The sequence below is a fragment of the Gymnodraco acuticeps genome, unplaced genomic scaffold (assembly GCF_902827175.1).
Source record: "Gymnodraco acuticeps unplaced genomic scaffold, fGymAcu1.1, whole genome shotgun sequence".
Lineage (NCBI taxonomy): Eukaryota > Metazoa > Chordata > Actinopteri > Perciformes > Bathydraconidae > Gymnodraco > Gymnodraco acuticeps.
Window position 1 is genome coordinate 1310566 of NW_022990346.1, and position 23119 is coordinate 1333684.

General features: G+C 41.1%; 1 protein-coding gene across 1 annotated transcript; it reads right to left on the reverse strand.

Annotated features, from left to right (window-relative positions):
• Nucleotides 1–840: 840 nt before the first annotated feature.
• On the reverse strand, nt 841–16804 carry LOC117551017 (G-protein coupled receptor 22). The gene is made up of 2 exons (XM_034223671.1): nt 16326–16804; nt 841–4739 (listed from the first exon to the last, which is right to left on the reverse strand). Exon 2 carries the CDS (start codon nt 4613–4615, stop codon nt 2897–2899), a length of 1719 nt encoding a protein of 572 aa, XP_034079562.1. The 5' UTR covers nt 4616–4739; nt 16326–16804; the 3' UTR covers nt 841–2896.
• Between the last annotated feature and the right edge of the window lie 6315 nt (nt 16805–23119).

Sequence of the window (23119 nt, forward strand, 5' to 3'; positions counted from 1 at the left end):
TTGTGGTGGTCGAATCGCCCCAAAAATACATTTAAACAAATACTTCTCTCTCCAGAAATCATGACCCAGTTACTCAAGATAATCCACAGACCAAGGAGCTCTGGGAGCTGCTTTCTTTCTATCACTGCACAAAAGGGAGCATGCATCTACTTCTAAACAAGTTGCTCACCTGAGCTGACCTAGCCTAACCATCACTACAGCTCAGCCGAGGAGGACGCCATTCATATTTACATCTGGGCCTGTCACAAGACTCTCATCCAGGACACCCTTCCTTCTGCTCAGTGACACTTTGGAAAATGAAATATTTCCTACATCAAACTGCTCTCAGCAAGGTCTGTGGATTATTTTGACCTAGAGTAACATGATTTCCATTATATTAAAGAGAAGGCAGACATCCCCACTGCTAATATCTCTAACACCTGGCAATTCACACCACAGAAATCTAGATTGGTATACTATACAGCACTGAAGGTAGGAGGAAAACTATGTATTTATTGACATCAATATATACAAAAGGGGATTTTTTTTGTTTTCTTATTTATTAAGACTGTAATTATAACATGTTAGGAACTGTTAGTTGAATTATTTGTTTTCATCATTCATAATAACACGTCTTCTTTTGTAATACTTTAGTTATTTTTCATCTCTATTCTGTGTCTTTAAGCTCAGAGAAATAAGAAAAAAGACAGCTATTTATAAGTTTTTTCTTTCTTTCCAGAATTTTAGCAGATAAAATGCACATATGTCAAGAAAATAAATGTTCGTCTATCACTGTTTGAAAATAAACAACTACCAATACATTGAAGATAAAACACGTATGAACTGAGACGGAGATGGATACATTCTTAGAGAGATTATCTTTTAATACAGATTGTGTTCTGTTCTATACAATAACACATAATATAAATGTTATACAATACTAATATTTCTTTATACACATGGTCATAAATGTACAGTACAGTGTACACACATATAGTATTAACACACATACAATTACATGTATCTTCTCTTTACAGTTGCTTTCCAACTCACTCAGAATTTATCACAATGGCTGATTTTCTGTCCGGCAGATGATTGTGACCAAATGAAAAACAATTTTCTTTGACTAAAACCCAAAACAGACACTTCAATATTTACATCCCTGAAAAATGTACATGAATACACAATAATTATTGTCTTCTGTCTGGCTCACAAATTGTGTAAAAGAGGTGAGGATGAAGGAGATAGCCCAAATCCCAAAGACACTCTCCAAGAGCCAATACAAATTGAAAGTGTACTCTATCTACTAACTTACATAAATCTTTACACTCTGTAACACCCTTTATACAACAGCTGATAGAGGGCGGGTTTCTTATTTTATGTCCAGCCCATTGGAAAATGAGACATGAAACCCTGAGGAGAAAGAGAGACACGGATATCATGTAACATGTCCAGGACTCAGTCCAGAGAGGCTTTTCTGCCTCTGCAGTCGTTCAAAGTGTTGTTCAAAAAGCAGTGAGTCCAGAGAAACAAACAGCTAACATGAGGAGATGTCCCATGTCGGAAGTGTTTTGGCCCCATAATGGGATTTCTCTTGTAAAAGATGCTAGTTTACCTGCAGTGACTACAATTGACAGTTTAAATTAAGTTTTCAGAAAAATGTGGCCCTTTGATATTTACTTCAAAACTGAACTGATAACATTTGATTAAGATTACAGTTGCCTCTGTAGTTACAATTGCTCAAAGTGTTCTTGTTTTATATCACGAAGATAAAGTCCCCTTTCTTCTCTCTTTCCCCAGTAATCTAAACCTTAAGTAGAAAACCAACAGTTCAGTGTTCATATTATCTTTGTTCACATCCTAGGGGTCATTGCTTTTATTAATTATTGCACAGATATACAGACACACGCTCATTTATTCGTTATACATCACACACGCAAACACTCATGCATACATGCAGGCAAAATCACACATCCTCGCTTTCACCAATCATGACTGTTGCTCCTAAAGTTTATTTAATACAAAATAATAAAGTCATGCCTTTTTAGCTTTAAACGGCGCACATTTTTTGAAACATGGTGGTTACTGGAAACAAAATTAGATTTTTTTTTGCAGTTTCCTGGTAGTTATATATGAGCTTGTAAACTTTGAATCTGAATGCTTGTATTTACCTGCAATTAATTTGCTATACCATATACAGTATGTGCAAACAGTTTCACTCCAATTCATGTTTGTAAACATACAGAAGACATTCAGCACCACAAGAATATATTAATAACTCAATTAAGGCATGAACAAATGAGGGAAAGAAAGAGAAATATAGACTCCCATTAATATGTATCTCACTGAGAGTATCTGTGCAGGTAGATATTGGTGTGCTTTCACAGATTATGACTGAATATAGATCAGTGTGCAGTGTAAGTGTGAGTATGTGTGAATACCTGTTACTATGTGCATATTTACATGCACATGCATGTTGAAATTGCACGCCAAAACAGTAATTTATGCATTTGCTGTAGTCTAACCATTATCCTACAAGTAGTGTGCTCACTAGTTTTACTGGCCAGGACTATGAAGTTGTCAAAATGCTTGACCAGTGTAGTCATGGAGACACATGGGCCTTGTTGTCAGTCAGAAACTGGACTAATGAGGGCCTCTGTAAGTAGAGCAGAAAGCAGGCTCTAATAAGAGCATAGGGCTCACCTGTCTCCACATATACATGGAGCCAGTGGTCATGGGATTTATCCTGACCTTTGTAAACTAACTGGAATTTCTCATGAATATACACACAAACCATCCCTAGTAAATTGGACACACACACACACACACACACACACACACACACACACACACACACACACACACACACACACACACACACACACACACACACACACACACACACACACACACACACTTATTCCCTCACTGCCTCTGTGAGGCATCGGTCAGTACATTCACTGGCCTCCCCTCGTGGCTTGCGATTCTTCCTCTGGCCTCCACCTTCCACCCAGGAATTGTGAATAACTGTCCCCCCGCTGGGAGCCGGGTCCACCTGCAGAAGGGAAACTACCTTTTTCTTTACACGTGTTTTTAGGGCCTTGCGCAGCTTTTGCCTGGTAAAAGCGTAGAGCAGAGGATGAAAAATAGTGGTTCCATAAGCCATCGCTAAGAAGCAGAGGCGCAGCCGCACCAGGCTGTCGCTGGGTCCCATGCACAGGATCAGGATGTTGACTGCGGACAGAGGGGCCCAGCAGCCCATGAAGCTGGATATGATGAGTAGGGACATTTTAAGGACGCGACGTTGGCGTTCTCGACGGTCCCTGTGTCTACGCACTGCCCGCCTCAAGGCGATGATGGCAGAAACCGAGGCCTGTACACCCATGGTGGAGGCAGGCAGTGGTGAGTTGGCATGGGGCTGGGATGAGGCTGAAGCTGGAGGTGGAGAAGCAAGACTGGCCGGTGTAGTGGCGATGGGGGTGGTGGCAGCAGTACTGACAGTAGTGACTGTTGCTCCACTGTCAGAAATCCCCTGGAGCATGGAGGGGAGTGGTGGGGGCGATGTTGGTGTAGGAGTGTTTGGATTGGTTTGGTTCTTGTTCTGGTTGGAGGACACTACCTCGGTTGGTAGACTCAGGTCCTTCTTTCTACGCCTTCTGCAGCGTATTCTGCAGGTGGAGTCTTTTGCCCGCTTACCCCTCATCATATGGGAGCCTATGCGAATGTTGAGGGCCCGCAGGATCCTTGAGTAGGTAAATAACATGACAGCCACAGCGATGAAGAAGCATGGCACTTGGAGTAACAAGTGGTAATACATAGCCAGTCCTGTATAATACCCCTGCCCTCCGACGCACAGTAATGTCCTATTCTGCCATTCTGGAGTCAGGTGGTGTGAAGGGGAAGAAGGACGTGTTGATGGAAAAGAGGAAGGAGATATGGAGGAAGGTGAGATGGAAGAAGGAGAGATGGAGGAAGGAGAGATTGAGGAAAACATGTTGGTCAATCTAGTGGTGAACTCAGAGACATTGTTCTGCCCTTTTGGCTCCTCATCCTCACTGTCCTCAACCAACGAAGAGAAGAAATTCCCCTCAAGGAAGGGCAGGAAGAAGACAGCAAGGGAAACGGCCCATACGGCTGCCAGGAGCAGAGCTGCACGCCTTGGGGTCAGCAGGCGACTGGCTGGACGCACTGAGATGTCGTATCGGTCCAAACTGATCACCAGCACATTGACTGCTGTGGCCACACTGGTGAACGTGACACAGGCTTCGTGAAAGCAGCACAGCGTGGCCAGGCTGCCGACTCCACTTTCATTGGCTGGTAGCAGGATCACAGCCACAGTCAGTGGCAGACACAACAGACATACAAGTATGTCCAGAACGTGGAGGTTGACTGTGACAAGGTTGCTGACTGAATCCACCAGGTTGGACTGAGCACAGTAGAGCACAAGTACTGTCAGGTTACTGCTGAAGCCCAACACCAGCTCCAGCAGCAGCACAGTGGTCAAAGACACCTGGAAGCCCAGGGGGTAGGGCGTGCTCCAGCCCTCCTCCACCCCCACCTCACCCCCTCCATCCAGCAGGCCTACCCCCTGACCATCGCTGGTCTCCAGGAGGTCACGATAGCCTTCGGTCTCCATTGACGCCACAGCACTCCCTCAAGCATAGCAACACCGGCCCCCACACCAGACCATGCTCGTCTTTCTTTTTCTTCTGGCTCAAACGAGACAGTGATGAGGATGATGGCCAGATCTGTGGTTGATTCTGTGAAAAAAAACGAGGAGTAGAAAGTCAGACAGAGGACAGAGAAATATCAAGCAGTTATTAGACAGCTTGTCTCATATTTACTCAAAAATAACACTGTACAGCAAGTACAAGTCAAACTTGTGATATTTCACAAGTGGAGAGAAGCTATGAGTTGACACAACGTGGTGAAAGTGATCTTGGCATGCGATTAGAGTCGTGGGGTTCAAGCTGCTGCTGATGACCCACCATGTCTCACTGGGCTCAGGCAGTTAGACGACGACAACAACATGCTTTGCATAGACAATGCTAACAGTTCAGACAAGATCTGGAGCACAAAGTCTCTTGGGGGACATTTGCAAGTATGAGTGCATTAGGCAGGGACTCACCATTTGGCCTGAACTAACTACACATTTTAACAAACCAACAGGGATTTATTTCCTGCCTGTGCTTACAGTTCATATAGTGTGCTAAATACTCTGAAAGAAAAATGAAACTATGCTTCTCATGAGGAGTGGGTGGATGTTTGACTCATTATTATGCAACATATATTATATGGGTCAGAATAAAGCATGCATAATAAGGCATGTGGAAACATATAGAAACCAACTACACTGGTACCGCTAAGATGGCAGTTACACACTACACGTTGTCTATAGTAGTAAGATACCCGTACCTGATCCTTTATCAACAAAGTACCTTGTGAAGACAATGAATGCCTGTCCTAATTCAATAAATGCAATTTTTTCTCCCACAATCAGGATAAAACTGTCAGCGTCTATCTCAAAGAGGAGAGGTGGCAGGGACAATTGTGGGCTGGTAGAGAGGCCGTGCAGTGCATGTCAACATTGCAGGACCCCAACTGAGGGTGGCAGCAGTTAATAGTTCTCACAGGGAGAAGTAATGAAGACAAATGGATCAATGATGCACAGACAGTGGCACATAAACAATGCTATCAGAGAAAGACCGGCTCCCCTGGCATTCTCTCTCCACACCCACTCTGTCTCATCTGCTCTTATACATCACTCACATCTCTTCCTACTCTGTTCCCTTTCCAGTTTATTGGCTGACACAGACTACTTTGCATGTAGAGCATGTTATTCAGGGTTCACTGGATGCTCTTTTCAGAAGGAATCATGAAGCATTGGTTGGTGGGATATGAGACTTTTTCTTTATAGATAGAGAAAAAAAATGTCATCTCTGCAACAAAAGCTACAGGTGTGTCCTTACAGGCAGCGTTGACCTCGGCCTTTCCTGTCAACATTTTCTCTCCCACAGCTTGTTCTCACCCTCTCATTTGCCCTTTTCCCTTTGTTTTATTTCACAGTTCCCCCCCCCCCATTTGTCATGTGGAAAGGACCTGCAGGCAGAACAGGACCCAGCGTGAAACAGTGGTCTATCTTAATTCACTAATGGGTTCCATGGGGTTTGTGGTATTGCTGGAACATTGATTTAAAGCATCATCGATCTGCCAATTTAGCCTGAGGCAAGGCTGCCCCAAAACAGACTCCCTATCTCCTCAACTCAAGGGTACGCTACCTGTGGTCTCATTTTAAGTTATGCATACATTTATTGAGAGCAAATTAGTTTGTCGTAGTTGTTGTAATCAATTTACACAGGCCACAGTATCATGGCCTACAGGGCTTAAATAAACAAATATAGTATGTTTAAATATTACTCCAGTATTTGTAGTATTAAATATTCAAAAAAACAGGCAAAAAAATGTTTAACCAACAATGAGAATTGGGCTTATACAAAGACATGGTAATGGGAGTTAAAACTAAATCCACCCTGTGTTCTGAGATAAAGACTCGTAAAAGAATATACAATTGTGTTTACAGTCTTTGTGCAAAATGGTGGACATGAAGGTACTACAGAGAATCAAGGACCAAACATGCAGACACACATATGTTTGACAGTCAATCACTTACAGCAAACACACATGTCAATACTGTATTGACAAAGCAATGAGTTTCATCCAATGTGAGTGTGTTTGTGGCATGTGTGTGAAGCACTTCAGTAAATTAATGTTAGGAGAAGAAGCTAATTGTGCTCACACATAAGTACAATAAAATAAACATTCTAAAACATTCAGTGATATACAACAAAAATCTACTCTGATCTTATTTTTGAAATGATGTGAAAGCAAAACAGGGGCACTTTTCTGACAAAATGAAATGGTATTCTGCAGTCACTGATTTGAATCAGTCACATACAAACAAAGGTAATCATGCGCTTCTTTTAATCGTTCTGCACTTAATTACAAGGGATGATTGTGTACTGGTGAAAAGAGCTGAATCGCTTTCAACAAGAATCATTTATGTTACTCTGGCTAAGAGAAACAATGAGCCAAAATCAGTCCTGTGATAATAGATACTCAGTACTGTTTGATAAACTGGAGAAACAAAGGGCCACCAACAAAACAATAGAAAAAATAAGTCTGAGTTAGCATGTAGTTTCAGGGAAAAACAAAATGTCATAAGCCCTTAGAATGAACAGCTGTGACTCTAACCTGCGGGCAGGAACAGCCACAATATTCTAGTATTAACAAGGAGAGAGAGAAGAAGACAACTCAAATGTGAAGAAAGGGTGGTGAACTTTGGGGTGTTTTTCTAATGAGCACAATCAGTGTTGATGTCTTTCAGGGAAAATTGTAAATACTTGATGGGTTCATCTGAGGCTGCAGATTAGTTGTTCACATTTGTTGGTCTTGAGAACTCATTGCAGTATATTCTCTGTTTGTCAACTCTACTTATACAGGAAATCTCATTGTTACGTGGGTCTAGTTTTCGAGAGAGACCATAAGGGAATTTGAGTGATTGCATGCTTGTTTTAACCTGTTGAATGAATTGTGGCAACAGAAAACAGCTTGAAACAAGGTGAAACTTCCACCCCATGACTCAAGCGTGTGATTGACAAGTCAGAGAGAAGGGAAGAGGCAGAGCTAGCTTAGGGTATGTACTATGTACTACAACACATGTTATATATGACCCAAACAAACATGCATTCAAATCCAAATAGTCTTAAGTTGTCTGACAGCTTTGCAATCATCAAGACAAACAGATGTGAAGCTACATTTTTTGAAAGCCTAAGCTCTGTTGAGTTCTGTGAGTGATTGTCATAGAGGCTGGCATCAATTCAGTTAGAGAGTCTTAAATTGGTTCGGTTAAACCCACACGCCCTCTCCACAGTCATCAATCAAACGCATAATTTGCAATCATGTATTGAAAGCTAAATATTGTGTCGGATTTGTTCAGTTTGAAAACTAAAAAGAAACTGACATCTACAGATCTGACTTCATCAAATCTCTCAATCACTGTGTGTTCTATGCTTTCTCCAAAAACCACAACAAATAACTGGCAGTTTCCAAGTCAGCCTGCTCTCTGAGGTATTATAGATGTTGCCGGGTAGTAGATGACAGGTTGTCAACCCCTGTTCACAATTTCAGAGGGTAAGTGCTCAGGATCCTGTTGTCAGACTCAGAAGTTTAGTCTCTCTCTTTTCTATTTTTTTTGCTTAATTAATTTTGCAAACGCTCTAAGCTATCCCTCTTTTTAGCTTTTTCTCCTGACATCACATTTTTTGCCAGAGGCTCAATGACTTCTTCACAAATCAAAGACAAACAGTAGACCAGACGGTGTCTAAAACAATAAAGTGTAAGGCATTTTATTAACTTTGCATAATTGTAGGGTATGTATTGGTGAAACAACCAAACACACAACATTACTACATTCAGACAATATGTCACAGGAATAGGATGGACACAGTCCAGCATTGTGTATTTTAGAGTCTAGGAGCAAAGCTGAAATACAGTTGATATGCCCATGGACTCCCAAGATAACTGCATCAAAATACTGCAACAGTTAAATCAAAAGGGTAAAATCAACATACTGTAGTGCTGCAGCAGCTCGCTGGAAGCCAAGATGAATTCAATCCACCATTCTTTGTCCCTTGTTAAATCAGGCATTGTGTTTCTCTAAATTAATATACTATTATATGTATAATGGCTCTCATTTTCATTCAAAGAAGCTCTTTTGTAGATTTTGTTTGAATACACCTGCACACCTGCTTTCCAGAGCCAGAGAATGTTCCCCACAAAATGGCAATCACAAACAGCATGGACTTGTAAATACACTTGTCACTTCTATGATCCTATGCCAATTGGTAGGCACACTTCACCTATTTCACACAAGATTAACCTCATATGACAACTGTACTTCCAGGCCAATGCATCCGTCTGATAAACAACACACACACAAAACACACACAGGGATTTCTGAAATGTGTCAGAAAACGTTTAATAAATCTGTCCTTTTGTGTCATACTGTCCGTTGTGCTACTGCATGCCAGGGTGTCAGCCAGCTCCTTAAAAGTGCTGATTCAGCACAAGCACTAAGGACACGCTCCTATTTTCACCTCAGTCCTCTGCAATCTGCATGTGGAACTTCAGTATGCTAATTCTTCAAATGTAATCAATGCCTGTGCTCTCTATAAACATTATGCTAAGTTTGCCTATGTCTGAGGGTGTAACTCTCCACATTAGACAATCTCTTCCTATTATAAATCATCATCATGTTGTGATTATTATGATGTAACCCCCTTAGTATTGCTGTAAGTTAGACAATAAGTATAATAGCTTGAAAAGGAAGCATGAGCACTTAAGAATGACATAAAGCAGATCAGACCTTGATAAAATGAGATTTCAGCTATCTTATGTTATCAGAAAAGTCTGTTTAATAGAGCACAATGGATTGTTCTAAGTAAGTCTAGTCCGTCCCTTTTTTGCCGGACTTCTTATTTGCAATCATTATACCTGCTACTGTGGTTTATATTCAGCAGTTGGAAAAGATCCATCTCTTCCATGAGGCTCTGAGCTAGCTTCCACCTCAGGGATTGCGATCGTCAGTGCTGTTTACATGAGCACAACAATAACCAAAGTAGAAGTGTCTTTTTTTTTTCTTTTTTTTTCTTATATTGGAAAAATAAAATGCTCTGGTAGTAAGCAGTGCCTGGTTGTTCAGATAACAAGAAACTATGTTTACAAGAGGGCATCATTGTATTGAACTATAGATGCACTCTTATGGTTTATTGAGGCGGCTATTCAAGGAAAAATGGTTATCCGGCTCTTCTTTGGTCAATCTAAAATGTCAGTACAAAATGGGGAAACTAGAAGAAAGCCTTTGCTCTTTGATTCTATGGGACAGACACCCAGAGTTGACATTTAGGGAAGAAAAGGGAAACAATATGAGAGAGACAGGTGAGTGAAGAAGAACAAGTGGGAAACGACAGAAATCGGGATGATATCGCATGCAGCACGCTGACTCATGGCTGTCTGAGGTATTCCTAATGTCCGCAGTGAGACAATCGATCAAAGGCTTAATTTTCCCACTCGATTCATCCAGCAGCAAACAGCAAGCAGCCACCAGCTGGGCAGCAGCATCCCTGGCAGGCTCCCAACAAACCAGCCTGGACAGGCCAACAACACAACCGGCTCAGTGTGAGCAACAGCATCTCACCCTATCCCATGTGTTTCTGATCAGGACAACTCCAGGAACTTCAGGTGACAAGCAGTTTGAAAGTGGAACAAACATAGTATTGTGTTTCTTACAGGTGTATGTGTTACTTCTTATGCGAGGCTTAGCAACACTTAACACTGTACAATTTAAAAAGGTGTTATCATAACTCTTGCAAAGCTGGTTGAAGACACACAAGCACACCATGTAGTCAACAATGCACGGCTAATTGCCATCCGCCCACACAGCCACCCACCACCAGCCCACGTCTCTGTTCACGCTCCCTGCAGATATAGCAGAAGATGGATTGCCATCTGAGGTGAATGACATCTTGTGTGCTTAAGAAACTGCTGAATCCCATCCACACTTGTGCCTGAGACCAGTAAGATAGAAAAGGGATGGGGGTAACGGGAGGTAAGATGAAAACGGGGGCTAGGTGCAGTGAGGGAGTGATGGATGGGAGGGAGGCTTAGGGGTGTGCAGATGGATGTTGAGTTGTGTGCTCGCTGGAGGGGAATGTTTGTTCCCTGCTCTCTACCACGATCCATCTCTCTTTTGAATAGTCCCGGTTGTGCTGCCTCGCCTTGCCTCCTCATCCATCTTACACCCAGCACATAGCTCTTTGCTTTAATACCATGCAATATCCATGTGTAATCCCACCAGATCGTCCAGACTGACTATTATGTGATTTTGAATATTAAAGTGCAAGTAGCCACTCACACATTGCTGTCAGCACATCAGAGACCTTGCAGATAAAATAAATATCATACAGTATGTCCAGCCACTTTGTATCCCGGTTAATTATCACAGCCTGTAAACTGTAGGAACAGTTCTTTCCAGGGTGCGAGGCATCATTATCACTTGACAGCGTGTTCGATGGATTTCATTTGGCTCCACACATTCATTAAAGACACTCCTTGGTATCCTATATCCAGCTATGATACCCTAAGCCTGTAATTTTGCTATTAAAAGCATCACCCATCGTTAAGTACTAATCAAGGCTACCATGCAATCACAGTTCTTCAAAACAAGAGGAAATCAAAATCAAGTGTGAAAGCTAGCGAAATGAAGTAAAAAGTGAGCCAGAGCAAGTGGAGAACGTTACGTAAATCAGTGCTTTGGACAGCTTTTCTCATGGCCCTTCCAACAGAATAGCAATGATTAGGCATAATGAAGGTAAGAGAAAATGAGAATACGTAGGACAGATATAAAAGCGTTCATTATATTACTATTATATCAGTAATTATTAGTACATTCCTTATGTGTTCTGAAGTGATTCGATATGAATAGCAAATTCTCTCTTAATCTCTCTATGTCAAAAGCCATTGTAATCAGGAGTTAATGGACTGTCCGAATGCAGGCGTCAAATGGCTAGAGTGGTGCAGCCAGCTGTGTTCATTTGGGGAAAAAAGGTCCAACGCTGTTCCTGTTTAGCCAGGAAAACACAAATCCATCTCATTATGTGTTACGGTGCAATCCACCAATAAACCCATGAAATAAAGTTACGTCATAATAAAAACTCAGCGTTATAAAGTTCAGGTTTATATCTTGACTTACATAGAAAGGGAATTTTAAGAACCACATACTAAATCTAAATTTTAAAATAGTCTGCAAACAATTTGATTTTATATATTTTACATGCATCAAATGTATTGTCAAAGCTCTCACTTTAGGTTGCTGTGACAGTTTATTTGACCAAATGAGACAATACATTTGGTATATGCAGTGGAGAAAAAGTGTGCAGTTACCTTGATTTATTTTCTTTTACCATATTGAAAGAGGAATACATTTTATTATTAAAGGTGCCCTCTGGAATACCGTTTTTACCTATTTACTGAAATGCATTGTTTGTATCCTGCAGGTCTAACAAACATGTTGAATGCATTTCCTTTCTCATAAAACTTCGGCAATTTATTTTCTCCATCTGCGCTGTTATATCATTGTTTACTTTCCAGCACTTTTCTTCTTCCCTTCCCAAAAGGTTATTTGCTATGTTTCTTGGCACATTACAGACACTTGCATATCAACAGAAGCACAGAAGCAACCGTTGGTGATTAAAGACCAAACCGGGGCTCACCAATAAAAACATTGCTCTATAGCGCTAATGGTGTGCTAACAAATTGCAGTGAAACAACAAATCAGGAATTTTGCATTCTTCTTCTTCACTTTGGGCTTGATTTCAATCAAACTGTGCCACCAATCATTCTTTACAGCTAGCTGAAGCTTGCTCAGCGTCCAGCGTCCATAGACAGGCTTTAGAGAGTTGGAAAGCAGTTGAATAGGTCAGGGAAATATGAATTTAAAGGCAATGCAATAAGAGCAAAGATGTAAGTGGAACTGATGGGATACTAGAAAAATAAAGATGGTTTAAATTGATTAAGCTTGTCCACTCCATAAGGCAATTAGAGCCCAATACATGTCATGTATCTCCTGCAGACATCATTGGCCAAGCGCAGAGAACATCACTGCAGAGGCCTAACATAATCAGTTTCTATTTCTTCATGAAGAAGTTTAATAAGAAAACCAGGAGGGCCAAAGAACATGAGGTGCATTCTAAATACTTGATGGAGTCAATTTAATGTAATTTTCAGATACACCTTAATGTCTGTTTGTCCACTTCCAAGTAATTCAGCATGAACATATAAGCCAATTTTATATGAGAAATGAAAAGCGTGAACAGCTGTATTTCTGTTGAGGTGGCCACAGTGATATATAAAATATTTTGTATGGTCCATGTTGCCTCTGTCTCCCTCCTCTTGGTAGTCTATTTTCTCTCTGGTCACTCCACTCGGCTCCTCTAATGATTTATCGGTCCATCTCTTCTCTCTATTTGCTCTTTGTGCGTCTCACTTTTTCACCATCCTCCTGCTTCTGCTTTTGTCCTATAAGGTGCTAAGATCTGCTTCACCTCTTTGGTTCCCTGCACTCACGCACTTTGAGGAACATTATTATTTACGGAATTAGGTAAGGGTATAAAGTGCAGCATGCTTTTAGCTTCACGGTGAACATGATGACAAGAAAGGATGACTAACCTCAGCGGTGAATAATAAATGCAGAGTAAGTGGTGTTGTGTTTTTACTTATGTTGTCAAAACACATGAACCAACATCTGTTGTTGTAGTCCGGAGGTTTGACAGCTTGTTATTATGGCTTGAATCAACTAGAACAATTAAAAAAGGATTCAACCAATCCAGTCAGAATATTGTTCTAAATCAGAAAAATATTCCATCTGTCCTTTAATGCTGCTGCTATAAAAGCCTGTTGCTGGAGGCTTTGTTTGTAGTTACCGTAGTACCATTTTGCACACGCTCATTTAACATCGGCCATGTTTTTTATCAAGATACAATTAAAAAAAAAATTGAATTGTCAGTAAAATGAGGATCAACTATTAAGTGAATTCTGGTATACTTTAATGCACTCATCTAGAATGCAAAGTAGGACATCAGACGACAATTAAAAATATACAAATATGCAGAAAGGCTCGCAGGAATACTGTATTGATTTCAAATATTTGTTCTCCTGCAGATGAACTTTTCTCAGTTAATGTGGTCCCTGTTGAGTCAGCAGAACAATTTAGTCAGACGTACTCTTTTGTTTCTTTTGTTTTTCAAAGTAACTGCTTTAAAAATGTATGTGGCTGCTGTTGAAGCCAATGGTACTTTAATTAATTTGTATGAACTGATCAACCCCTGGACTTAAATAGCTCATATGTGTTTCAGCTAATTTTCAGTTTTAAGGAATATTTGAACATTGGGGGGTCCTTTCAATATATATTGTGATATAAGCCTTTTAGTGAAAAATAATAAATTCTCAGTTTAAATTAAGTGTGAATCAGCAGTGTAGCTGTTTGGTTCTTTACATCAACGTATCATTATAATTGTTTACAAGTTCTAATCTAACCTCTAAGCCATTTAGTTGTATTCAGAGCAACTCAACAAAAACAGAAACTATGTGAGAGCCCGTTATGAGAATAGAGCACCTCTTACATAAATCTTTGTTTTTCCCTCAACGTCATCCAATAATAACCTCAGCAAAACTTTGACCATCTCCTTTTCAGCACTGTTATATGAAAGGTAAATAAGACTTATAACATCAGAGGTAAAGTACTCCTTTGCTCATCGTGCTGACACAAAATAAGACTGATATATGATTTCCCTTAGTTGAGAAAATATATGAATATACTTACTCAACTAAGCTGCGGCATCTTGCTGGAGAGTGACGCGTGTGGTGGAATATTTCCCCACCAGCAGCATCAAAGCTTCTCTATAAATACACGCACAGACGCAAACACACAATGACCCACATGCAAAGCAAACACACAGGCTGCAACTACGAGAGTGAATGGAAATGGGAAAACGTTAAAACAATTATCCCTTTGAGATTCTAAATGGAAGAGAAGGAAACACACATACACACAAAATCATGCACAAACACACCGATCCAGAAAACATCAAACAGAAGATGGCCTTAAACGGCATGTTTGTGCTCAGTCTTATCAAAAAAGGTTGGCTATTTATCATGAAGATGAGCCAATTAACTACTGTCAGTTCAGAAGACTGATTGTTTGATGAGATTGAGAAGAGAATAAAATATGGTCATGTTACCAATAATGCCCTTTTAGTTGCATCCCCCACATTTAATGTATGTTCAATGTGTCCAACAAAGATAGGCCTAATTCCTGCCGATGATAGTATTTCTTTAATTTAAAAAGTCTTGATAAACTGCCTGTTGTTCGCAAATTACATAATTAGATCTGCATCAGTATTTCAATCCTAGTTAAAAGTAAATATAATGTTGCCATTTGTATTGGCAATAGGTGTTGCAAGACGATACAATGAATTAGAGATGTTTTAAGTATGTGTAAGTGGGAAAACAATAATGTGAGACAATGTAATGTGTGGAGTAAGGGAGAACAGTGAGTGGGAACTGAAAAGTAATGTTAAAAAATGGGAAAAACCCTGTTGAAGTAAGACATTTAATTGTCTTAATGGTCGAAAGCACTGTCAATAAGGCAACCATGCAGCAGTTGGACATTCAATTCAATATCGCTGTTACATTTACTAGAGAATATGTTACTTTAGTGTTTAGCAGGGAGAAAGCCATACTCTACCACCTTCCAACCACACATGTTCCCATTTTACATCTCATCTACAAGATGTACTGCTTCATATTAAAACACAGACAGTGCTGCATTACAAAAACCATCAGAATTTGTACATTTTAAAACCAATACCATTTATTTTAAAGGATGAAACAATGTGCTCTCAATGTGCAAAGACAGCTATGAGACCACTGATAACCTGTGATAACCATATTTCAGATTTAACATTTTCAAGACAGGAATTTTGAATCCCCACTTTTTGACTGTTCTTTGGTCATCTTCATATTAGAGTAAAACAATGCACAGATTCCCTTTTAACAATCCTTTGAATTATGGTCTTCAGAGATATGCCAGTTTAAGACCAACTAATCACGTGCAGTGTGATGTTATCTTATTAAAGGCTTAAATGTCAAAACACATTTTTAAAATGAGCCATTGCTCTTAAACGGGACACCTTCGTGCAAGCGTGGCGCATTGTATAAAGCACATCAACAATCCATTTAGGTCCTAAAGAAAATGGGAGACTTTTATACATGAGATGTGATTTATCTCCGGGATATGCATTGTCTGATTTTTGCTGCACAAGCACGAAAAAGACAAATGGTCAGAGGATTTTTTTTGTCCCACGGGAAATCACCTTAAATCCGAAAAGCCAAAGGATTAAAATCAACCGGTGACATGTCCCGAGGCTGTTTGAGGCCCCTCATAAGTGCATGTCTGGCAATGAGGTGTTTTGTTATTGTCGCCTCGAGTCCGGAATCATAACAGGTTTGGACTGTCCTGTCCCTCCACGAGACAGCCCACCATTTGTTTCATTTTGCAAGAGATTGTTTGCAGAATACTGTATCCATTATGATCCCTTTTATTTCAACTGTTCCACATATTTTATCATATATTGTATTTTTAAACACATTATCAAAATCATGACGATTTTTTCCTGACATTTAAATATTAGTGTTATAAGAGGAAGTGTTTAGTCGAGTGTTAAACTTACCAGTTTGCTGAGTGGGAATTCCCTTTACATCCTACTGCAGGTGTCGGTGCGCTGCGCTATCTCCAACACTGGACCCCGATTCACTCTAGAGATCTTCAGGACAGCCGGCTGTCAGCCAAAAACGTGACCAGAATAATTTGCCTCCGTTTTGACATAAATATTACAGCGGGAGGGGGGAGAACCTTGCACGTCTGCAGATGCAGAGCTCAGTAGTGATGGCTCATAACACATCAGGTAATCTCACAATGTTTGGGCGTTTTCTTAAAATTCCCCACTCAACAAGGCGCTCCACCTGTCCACTTTTATGCAGCAGACTTGCACAGCATCCCACACACGGACCGGCCAAACGCATGATAATGCGCTAACCGCTCGCTGGAGCGCAGTCGCTCCATCCCATCGACCAATACGGTGATCTGCAAGCGCAGGGGGAGGGAGGGAGGGAGGATGGAAAGGGGTTTTTATAGGAGGAAGGAGGAGAAATGGATGCGGGAGGAGTGGGGGGCCGGGGATTGTGTGTGATGGGTAGCCTTCCTTCCACAAGGACGACCTGAGATTCCTCAAGGGTGAACGCTCCTCTGTTGTAATTCAACGAGATCTCCAAATTACTTGCCTCTCCCTCTCTAAAACATTTTACACACACTTCACCTTAACTCCCTCAAAGGAAAATGACTGGATTCAGGCTTGACTCGATAATATCAGTCTCCCCCCACTGTGGAGGAGGCTTTTGAAGGTTTATGTATATGCTTTGCTGCAGGCTGTGCAGCGAGTGTCTCATATCTGAATTTCCATGTGGCGACTTCATCACTCCTGTAGGATGAGATGGTTAAAGAGAAGATTGATGAGGCTTGAATACATATTTCACCTGAGATTATCATCTCAATGTAAGTGGCATCCTTACATGTGGAGTATTGTAAGCACGATTACTATGAGCTGTGTGCAGAGATCAAGGTCACTGACTGGAAATGTGTGACCTTGGGCGCAGGATAAACATGAGGTCCCTGTCATTGCAGTTCTCACACTGAAACACAGAAAGTTGTTTTAGAAAGAGGTGTAAATTACTGTGCAAGTGAATATGTGAGAGAAACTGTGCAGAGGGAAATTTTGATAAATAGTGTGAACACCTGGAGTGTCTGAGGAAAGCCGGGTCAGCCGGCTTTGGCAGTTTGGAAACTCCCATAGTGGAATGTGTGCTAATATAACAAATCTTAATTAACACTTTTTATGTTTGTTTTCCCCAAATGAATGTATTACAAAACCAGACTGATATTTGGTAAATGGTTCCTGGACCCTGTTACACTTGCATTTGAAGTTTCCATGTTTGACCGTTTTATGCTAATAAACAGATGGTGGAATAAATACTGTTTATATAACCTTGAACGAGAAACATGACATGCCTCTTAAACTAAATAAAATCATTGATGCCTCTCATGCAGGGTCGGCTTCATGGGGGGTCATTCGCGGGCCATGCCCCCCCCAAATGAGTCACTGTGCCCCCCCAACGCAGGGTTGGCAAGCCTTGCCACTTTGCCGTTTTTTTCTTTTTTTTAATCATATAAGTGAAAACGTTTCTACTAAAGGTTTTTTGTGTGAAATACATCAGAAATAAAGAATACAAATATAAAACACAGCCTGAGGTGTGCTGCTGCTCTCTGATTGGTGTGTTGCTTGACCAATGACCCCCGACCTTTTTTTTATTATCATTACGTGGCTGTGTGTTTAGATGAAAGCCCAGTGGCGATCTGTCCATCTGTTATACTGATTATACAGTAAAGCCATCGAAAATAATATGATATACAGTACAGTACAAGTACATGGGTCTCTGTGTTTCATTCAAGCTCGGCTCTGTGTGGCACGAGCGCATTTTGTGAGTGCGCGAGTGGTAACGTGGAATGTTGTTAGCATCTGGTTAGCTAGCTATGCTAACGGATATAAAGGGCTGTTTCTACACCAAGGTGGAGGAGAGTCCTCTCCTGTCAGACTGAGAGGATCTTATAACGTCAGCTCAGTGAGGTAAGGACTCTCTCAGTGTTTAGATAGTTCACTTTAGTGTAGGTTAAGTTATCTCAGTGGGTCTCAAACGGTTTGGTCACCATTTATGTAAGTATTTTCGAGGAATACCTTTATATGATCATTATAGTTGTTAAAGAGAGAATACATGAAAAACGGGTATGAAATACTATTGGACAGTAACACAAGAACACAGTTTAAAAGGGGAATGATTAGTAAAATATCCATAAAGAAAAAGTAAATCTGTGTACAGTTCTGTTTCATATGGATGCTGAGAGGTGTAGGCTATTCATAGATCTCTTCATTTTGCTCTCAAAGTGCACCAGATTGATGCATTTAACTTCAATATTTTAAAAATAATCTTCCCGGGGGAGCATGCCCCCAGACCCTCCTAGATGTTAGGTCCACTCCCACCTAAAACATGTTCACATGGATAGGATACTAAATACATTTGCACACTTTTTATATGGTGGCCTATGTCCATATCAAATCAAATCAAGTTTTATTTATATAGCAAATTTTTCAACGATTTTTGGTCGAGCCAAAGTGCTGTACATATAATAAAAAATAACCTACAGTAAAGACACTTTACAACAAATACAACAGCACAGTTTGTGCAGAATATCAGTATGAGAAAACGACACCCTCTGTCCTTATATGTTTCTGTTTTGGTGGTCGTGCCACAACCGTGCATGTATGCACAAGTCATAGGTGCGCTATACAATAGCACTACACCCCTGCAATGTGTGTGAAAGACAATAGACTTTACAGCATGTTTTTTTAAATTGAAGTTGCGTTGGTGTTTGTGTGTTGGTTGTTGACGGCAGTGTGTGCCCCCCCTTGGTAAATGATTGCCCCCCCCATTCGATTTGTTCTAGAGCCGACCCTGCTCTCATGCACCTCCACCCACACTCCTTGTCCTAGTGTTTTATATTCTATCCTTATCTTGACAGTGCATTTTTCTACTTTGTATCAGCATTAGGCTATCATCATGATTTATAGAGTATAGCCCTTCAGTTTTTATTTGTGAAGGTGTTATTTTTAAAGCAATAGTTTGACATTTTAGGAAATATGCTCACACACTTTCTTGAAATGAGTTAGACACAACTCTCATTGTCTGTTTCTTGAGTAGACAGCTACTGTCAGCAGCTGATTAGCCTAGCTTAGCATAATGGCTGGAAACTGAGGGAAATTTAAAGCATGGCTTTTACTGAAATGTATCTCACAACACCTCTAAGGCTCAGCAATCAAAAAACCATACCTCTCTTTATACAGAGTCCTGCAGGAGTCCCAAACCCACATAAGTGAGCATTTAGTTAGCATTTTTGCACATTTGTGCCTTTGCCTTTGTTACGTTCCCTTCTAAATCTAGGGGGTACAAAGGGAAGTAACAACACACAAGGATGACCAAGCACGACAAAAAAGGAGAGAAAACCGATCTCTGAGTAACGAACAAGTCGTTTAATGAACAAGACAGGAACACGGGCTCACCAGCCAACTTGCACAGAATACTACAGCATCGATATATCACGGAGCTCCCCTCCTATCAATCGGCAAGACACAGGTCTGCACACATGCAGCCAGAGGAGGAAAAAAAGGAGACCCCACTGCAGTCTTCCTCCGGTCCTATATGGAGGCCCTGATTTGGAATTAGGAGCACCTGGGGAGAGGCTGCACCTGGGGACAATCAGGCTGCACCTGGGGAGTCAGAGGGAGAGAGAGAAAAACACACACACGACCACACAAACACTACGGCACGTAACACTTCCCCCCATAAAACCAAACAAGTGTTTGGCCACAGTTACCAACAACACTCAGACGGTTGGACATAAATCGTGACATCTCACCCACGTGACAGTACATCGGCCACAACATTATCTGCTCCTTTCTTGTAGTTGATGACGATATTGAAGTCTTGTGCCAACAGGGCCAACCCGGTATCACGGCAAGACGTGAACATGTGACGATTTACCATGCTGGGAGACGTGAAGATGTCACGGTTTCGTCCCCTTCAAACGTGACAGCTACACGGTATTGTTAACCCATGTTAATAACCGGAAATACCAAGCAAATGCTACCCCGACGTAATGATTTATTTTTTAATAGTCACACTCGATTACAGCGATTTTCTTGTTGCCCCAGCTGGTCGACACCTCTTTTAGCAGAAACAAAGGCTACATTAATGTATTACATCGATGTTAATCCATGCGTGTGGATGTGGAATTAACGGACGTGACGTTGTGCGATTGAGTTGCCAAGCAACAGCTTAGGTTCATGTTAATTTACAAACCATTCAACTACAACCGTAGTTATATTTAAAAACATGTTAGAAGGCCTCACGAAATACTTTAATGCACATTAAAATGTAAATGTGAAGGAATGTGTGTATAACAAAATACATCGGTCATTAAACGAAATGATTTCCATGATGAATTGGAAATGGGGGACCCTGATGTAAACAAGACGAAAGTCTTTCTCTGGTCTGCATCCCCTTAACAATTGTATGTTTTGAGCTGTACTGTACTGTACCCAATATACAAGCTGTTAATAAACTTTTCAATCAATCAATCAAACCGGAAACAGACGTAGGCAAGATCCTCAGCTCGATGATTGGATGGTTATCCGCAATGCATGCTGGGATTTGGTGTTTATGTGATGTGAAATCTGAAAACGTTTTTTAAAAATACAATAATACTTTATTCCGAGTGTGCTTGCTTTTCTCTTTGAAAGTCATCACATAACGGCATTGTAATACACGGTTCGGCTGCATTAAATATTACATATCTGCCGTAATTCTCTATTTATAGAGCCCTGCTGAGAAGACTTCTAGACAAACAGGAGAACTTCCGCCAAAACTGAAGATGTGACGTGGATCATAAATATATAAGCAATTAAACAGCATCTTACATTTCTTTTCACACAATACGTCTCCTTGCAGTATCAACACTAATTCGGCTGACTGTTATATTTGATCCAATTGGCTGACTTTTATATTTGATCCAATTGGTAGATAGGCTGTATTTACACCATAACCGTGCATAGCTGATATGGTCGCATTTTCGAGAGCTCCCGCTTTGGCGGTTATTCCTCACGATTTTTTTACATATTTCATCCTCCTGACAATATGGATTATGGACTCCTACCTCAACTCATCAATGAGGCAACATCACTTAGAGAAGGAGAGTAATGAAAGCGGGGATACAATGAACCACAATGACTTTTACCTTCTCAACAGCTGGGAAAGGAAACACCTCGCTTTTGGAAGTGCAAGCATTCATGCATTATTAACTGCAAACCCGACGCGAAAGTACTTACCCCCGTCAGGCAAACTAGACCGAAGAAGTATGATCGTCTTGGTCTTATTGTTAGCGGGAGACATCCATCTGAATCCGGGCCCGGTACAGACAAGAAGCCAGGCCTGCAGGCTCGAGGAGCTAGCATCACAATTAGCATCAGAACTAGCATCTCTTCCGCTGCAGCAACAACTACGCGACGACGACAACAGAGACCGTGGAGACAGCGGAGACCGAGGAATAAACGGAGACTTAGAGATTCCCCCGGGGACGCCTCGGCAGACAGACACGCATGAGGCAGTGACGAGAGGAAGAGAACCGAGATCCGAGGGAACAAATATCCGCCATGTTGTTAGCCACCCTGCTAGCATATCAACGGCTAAAGCTACAACGGAGCCTCCCTCCCCCAACCACCACGGCAAGCCGGTTGCTGTAACGGACAAAGACAAATATCTGCAAGCTGACGACATTGTGCATTTAAGCAACAAAAATGGACTACATATTTTTCATCTGAACACTAACAGCCTGAGACACAAACTGGCTGAACTCAGGCAGCTATTCATGAACGGTAAGGCAAGCATATTATGCTTTTCTGAGACCAAATTGGACAATTCCATTACAGATTCAGAGATTGAAATTGAAGATTATCTTGAAGTGAGAAGGGACAGGAACGTGAATGGAGGTGGTGTCTGCATGTACATACATAAAGACACCAATTTCAAAAACCGTACTGACCTGCATCATGAAAATATTGAATCTGTGTGGGTTGAAATTCTTTTTGACAATGCTAAATCTGTAATAGTCGGGACAATCTATAGACCACCGGAACAGAGTGACTTTTATGATACATTAGATGGGTGTTTGGCTGATGTGGGGGATGTAGAGACAATTATTATTGGAGACTGGAACACGGATATGCAACGTAAAGACACGTCCGTCTTCAAGTCCTTCAGTAGGATTTGTGATCTGCACGGCTTCAGCCAGCTAATCACCCAACCCACCCGGGTATGTGAAACAACACAAACTACCATTGATCTCATTCTGACCTCTGACAAGTCCAGGATCTCCAGTAAAGGGGTTATAGCATGCGGTTTAAGTGATCATTATATGATATTCTGTACCCGCAAAAAGCTAAAACAAAGGGCCGGCTGTCACAAAACAGTCATATCTAGAGACCTCAAAAACTACTCTAGCGAGGCCTTTAACCTAGAACTGGAGAGTCTGGACTGGTCAGATGAGCTCAGTGGTACACAAGTTGAAGAAACATGGCTTGGTTTCAAAAACAAATTCTCTGCAATACTCAATGATTTGGCCCCCCTAAGAACAACCAGGGTAAAAAAAATCGCGCTGAGCCGTGGATGCACTCCGGCATACTGACCGCCATGAAAACCAGAGACAAAAAATGCTCTGAGTTTCATAAAAGTCAGTCAATGCTTTCCAAAAGCACGAGCAGTGAACTCCAGGCCCACGTGACTGAACTCAAAATTGAAAGAA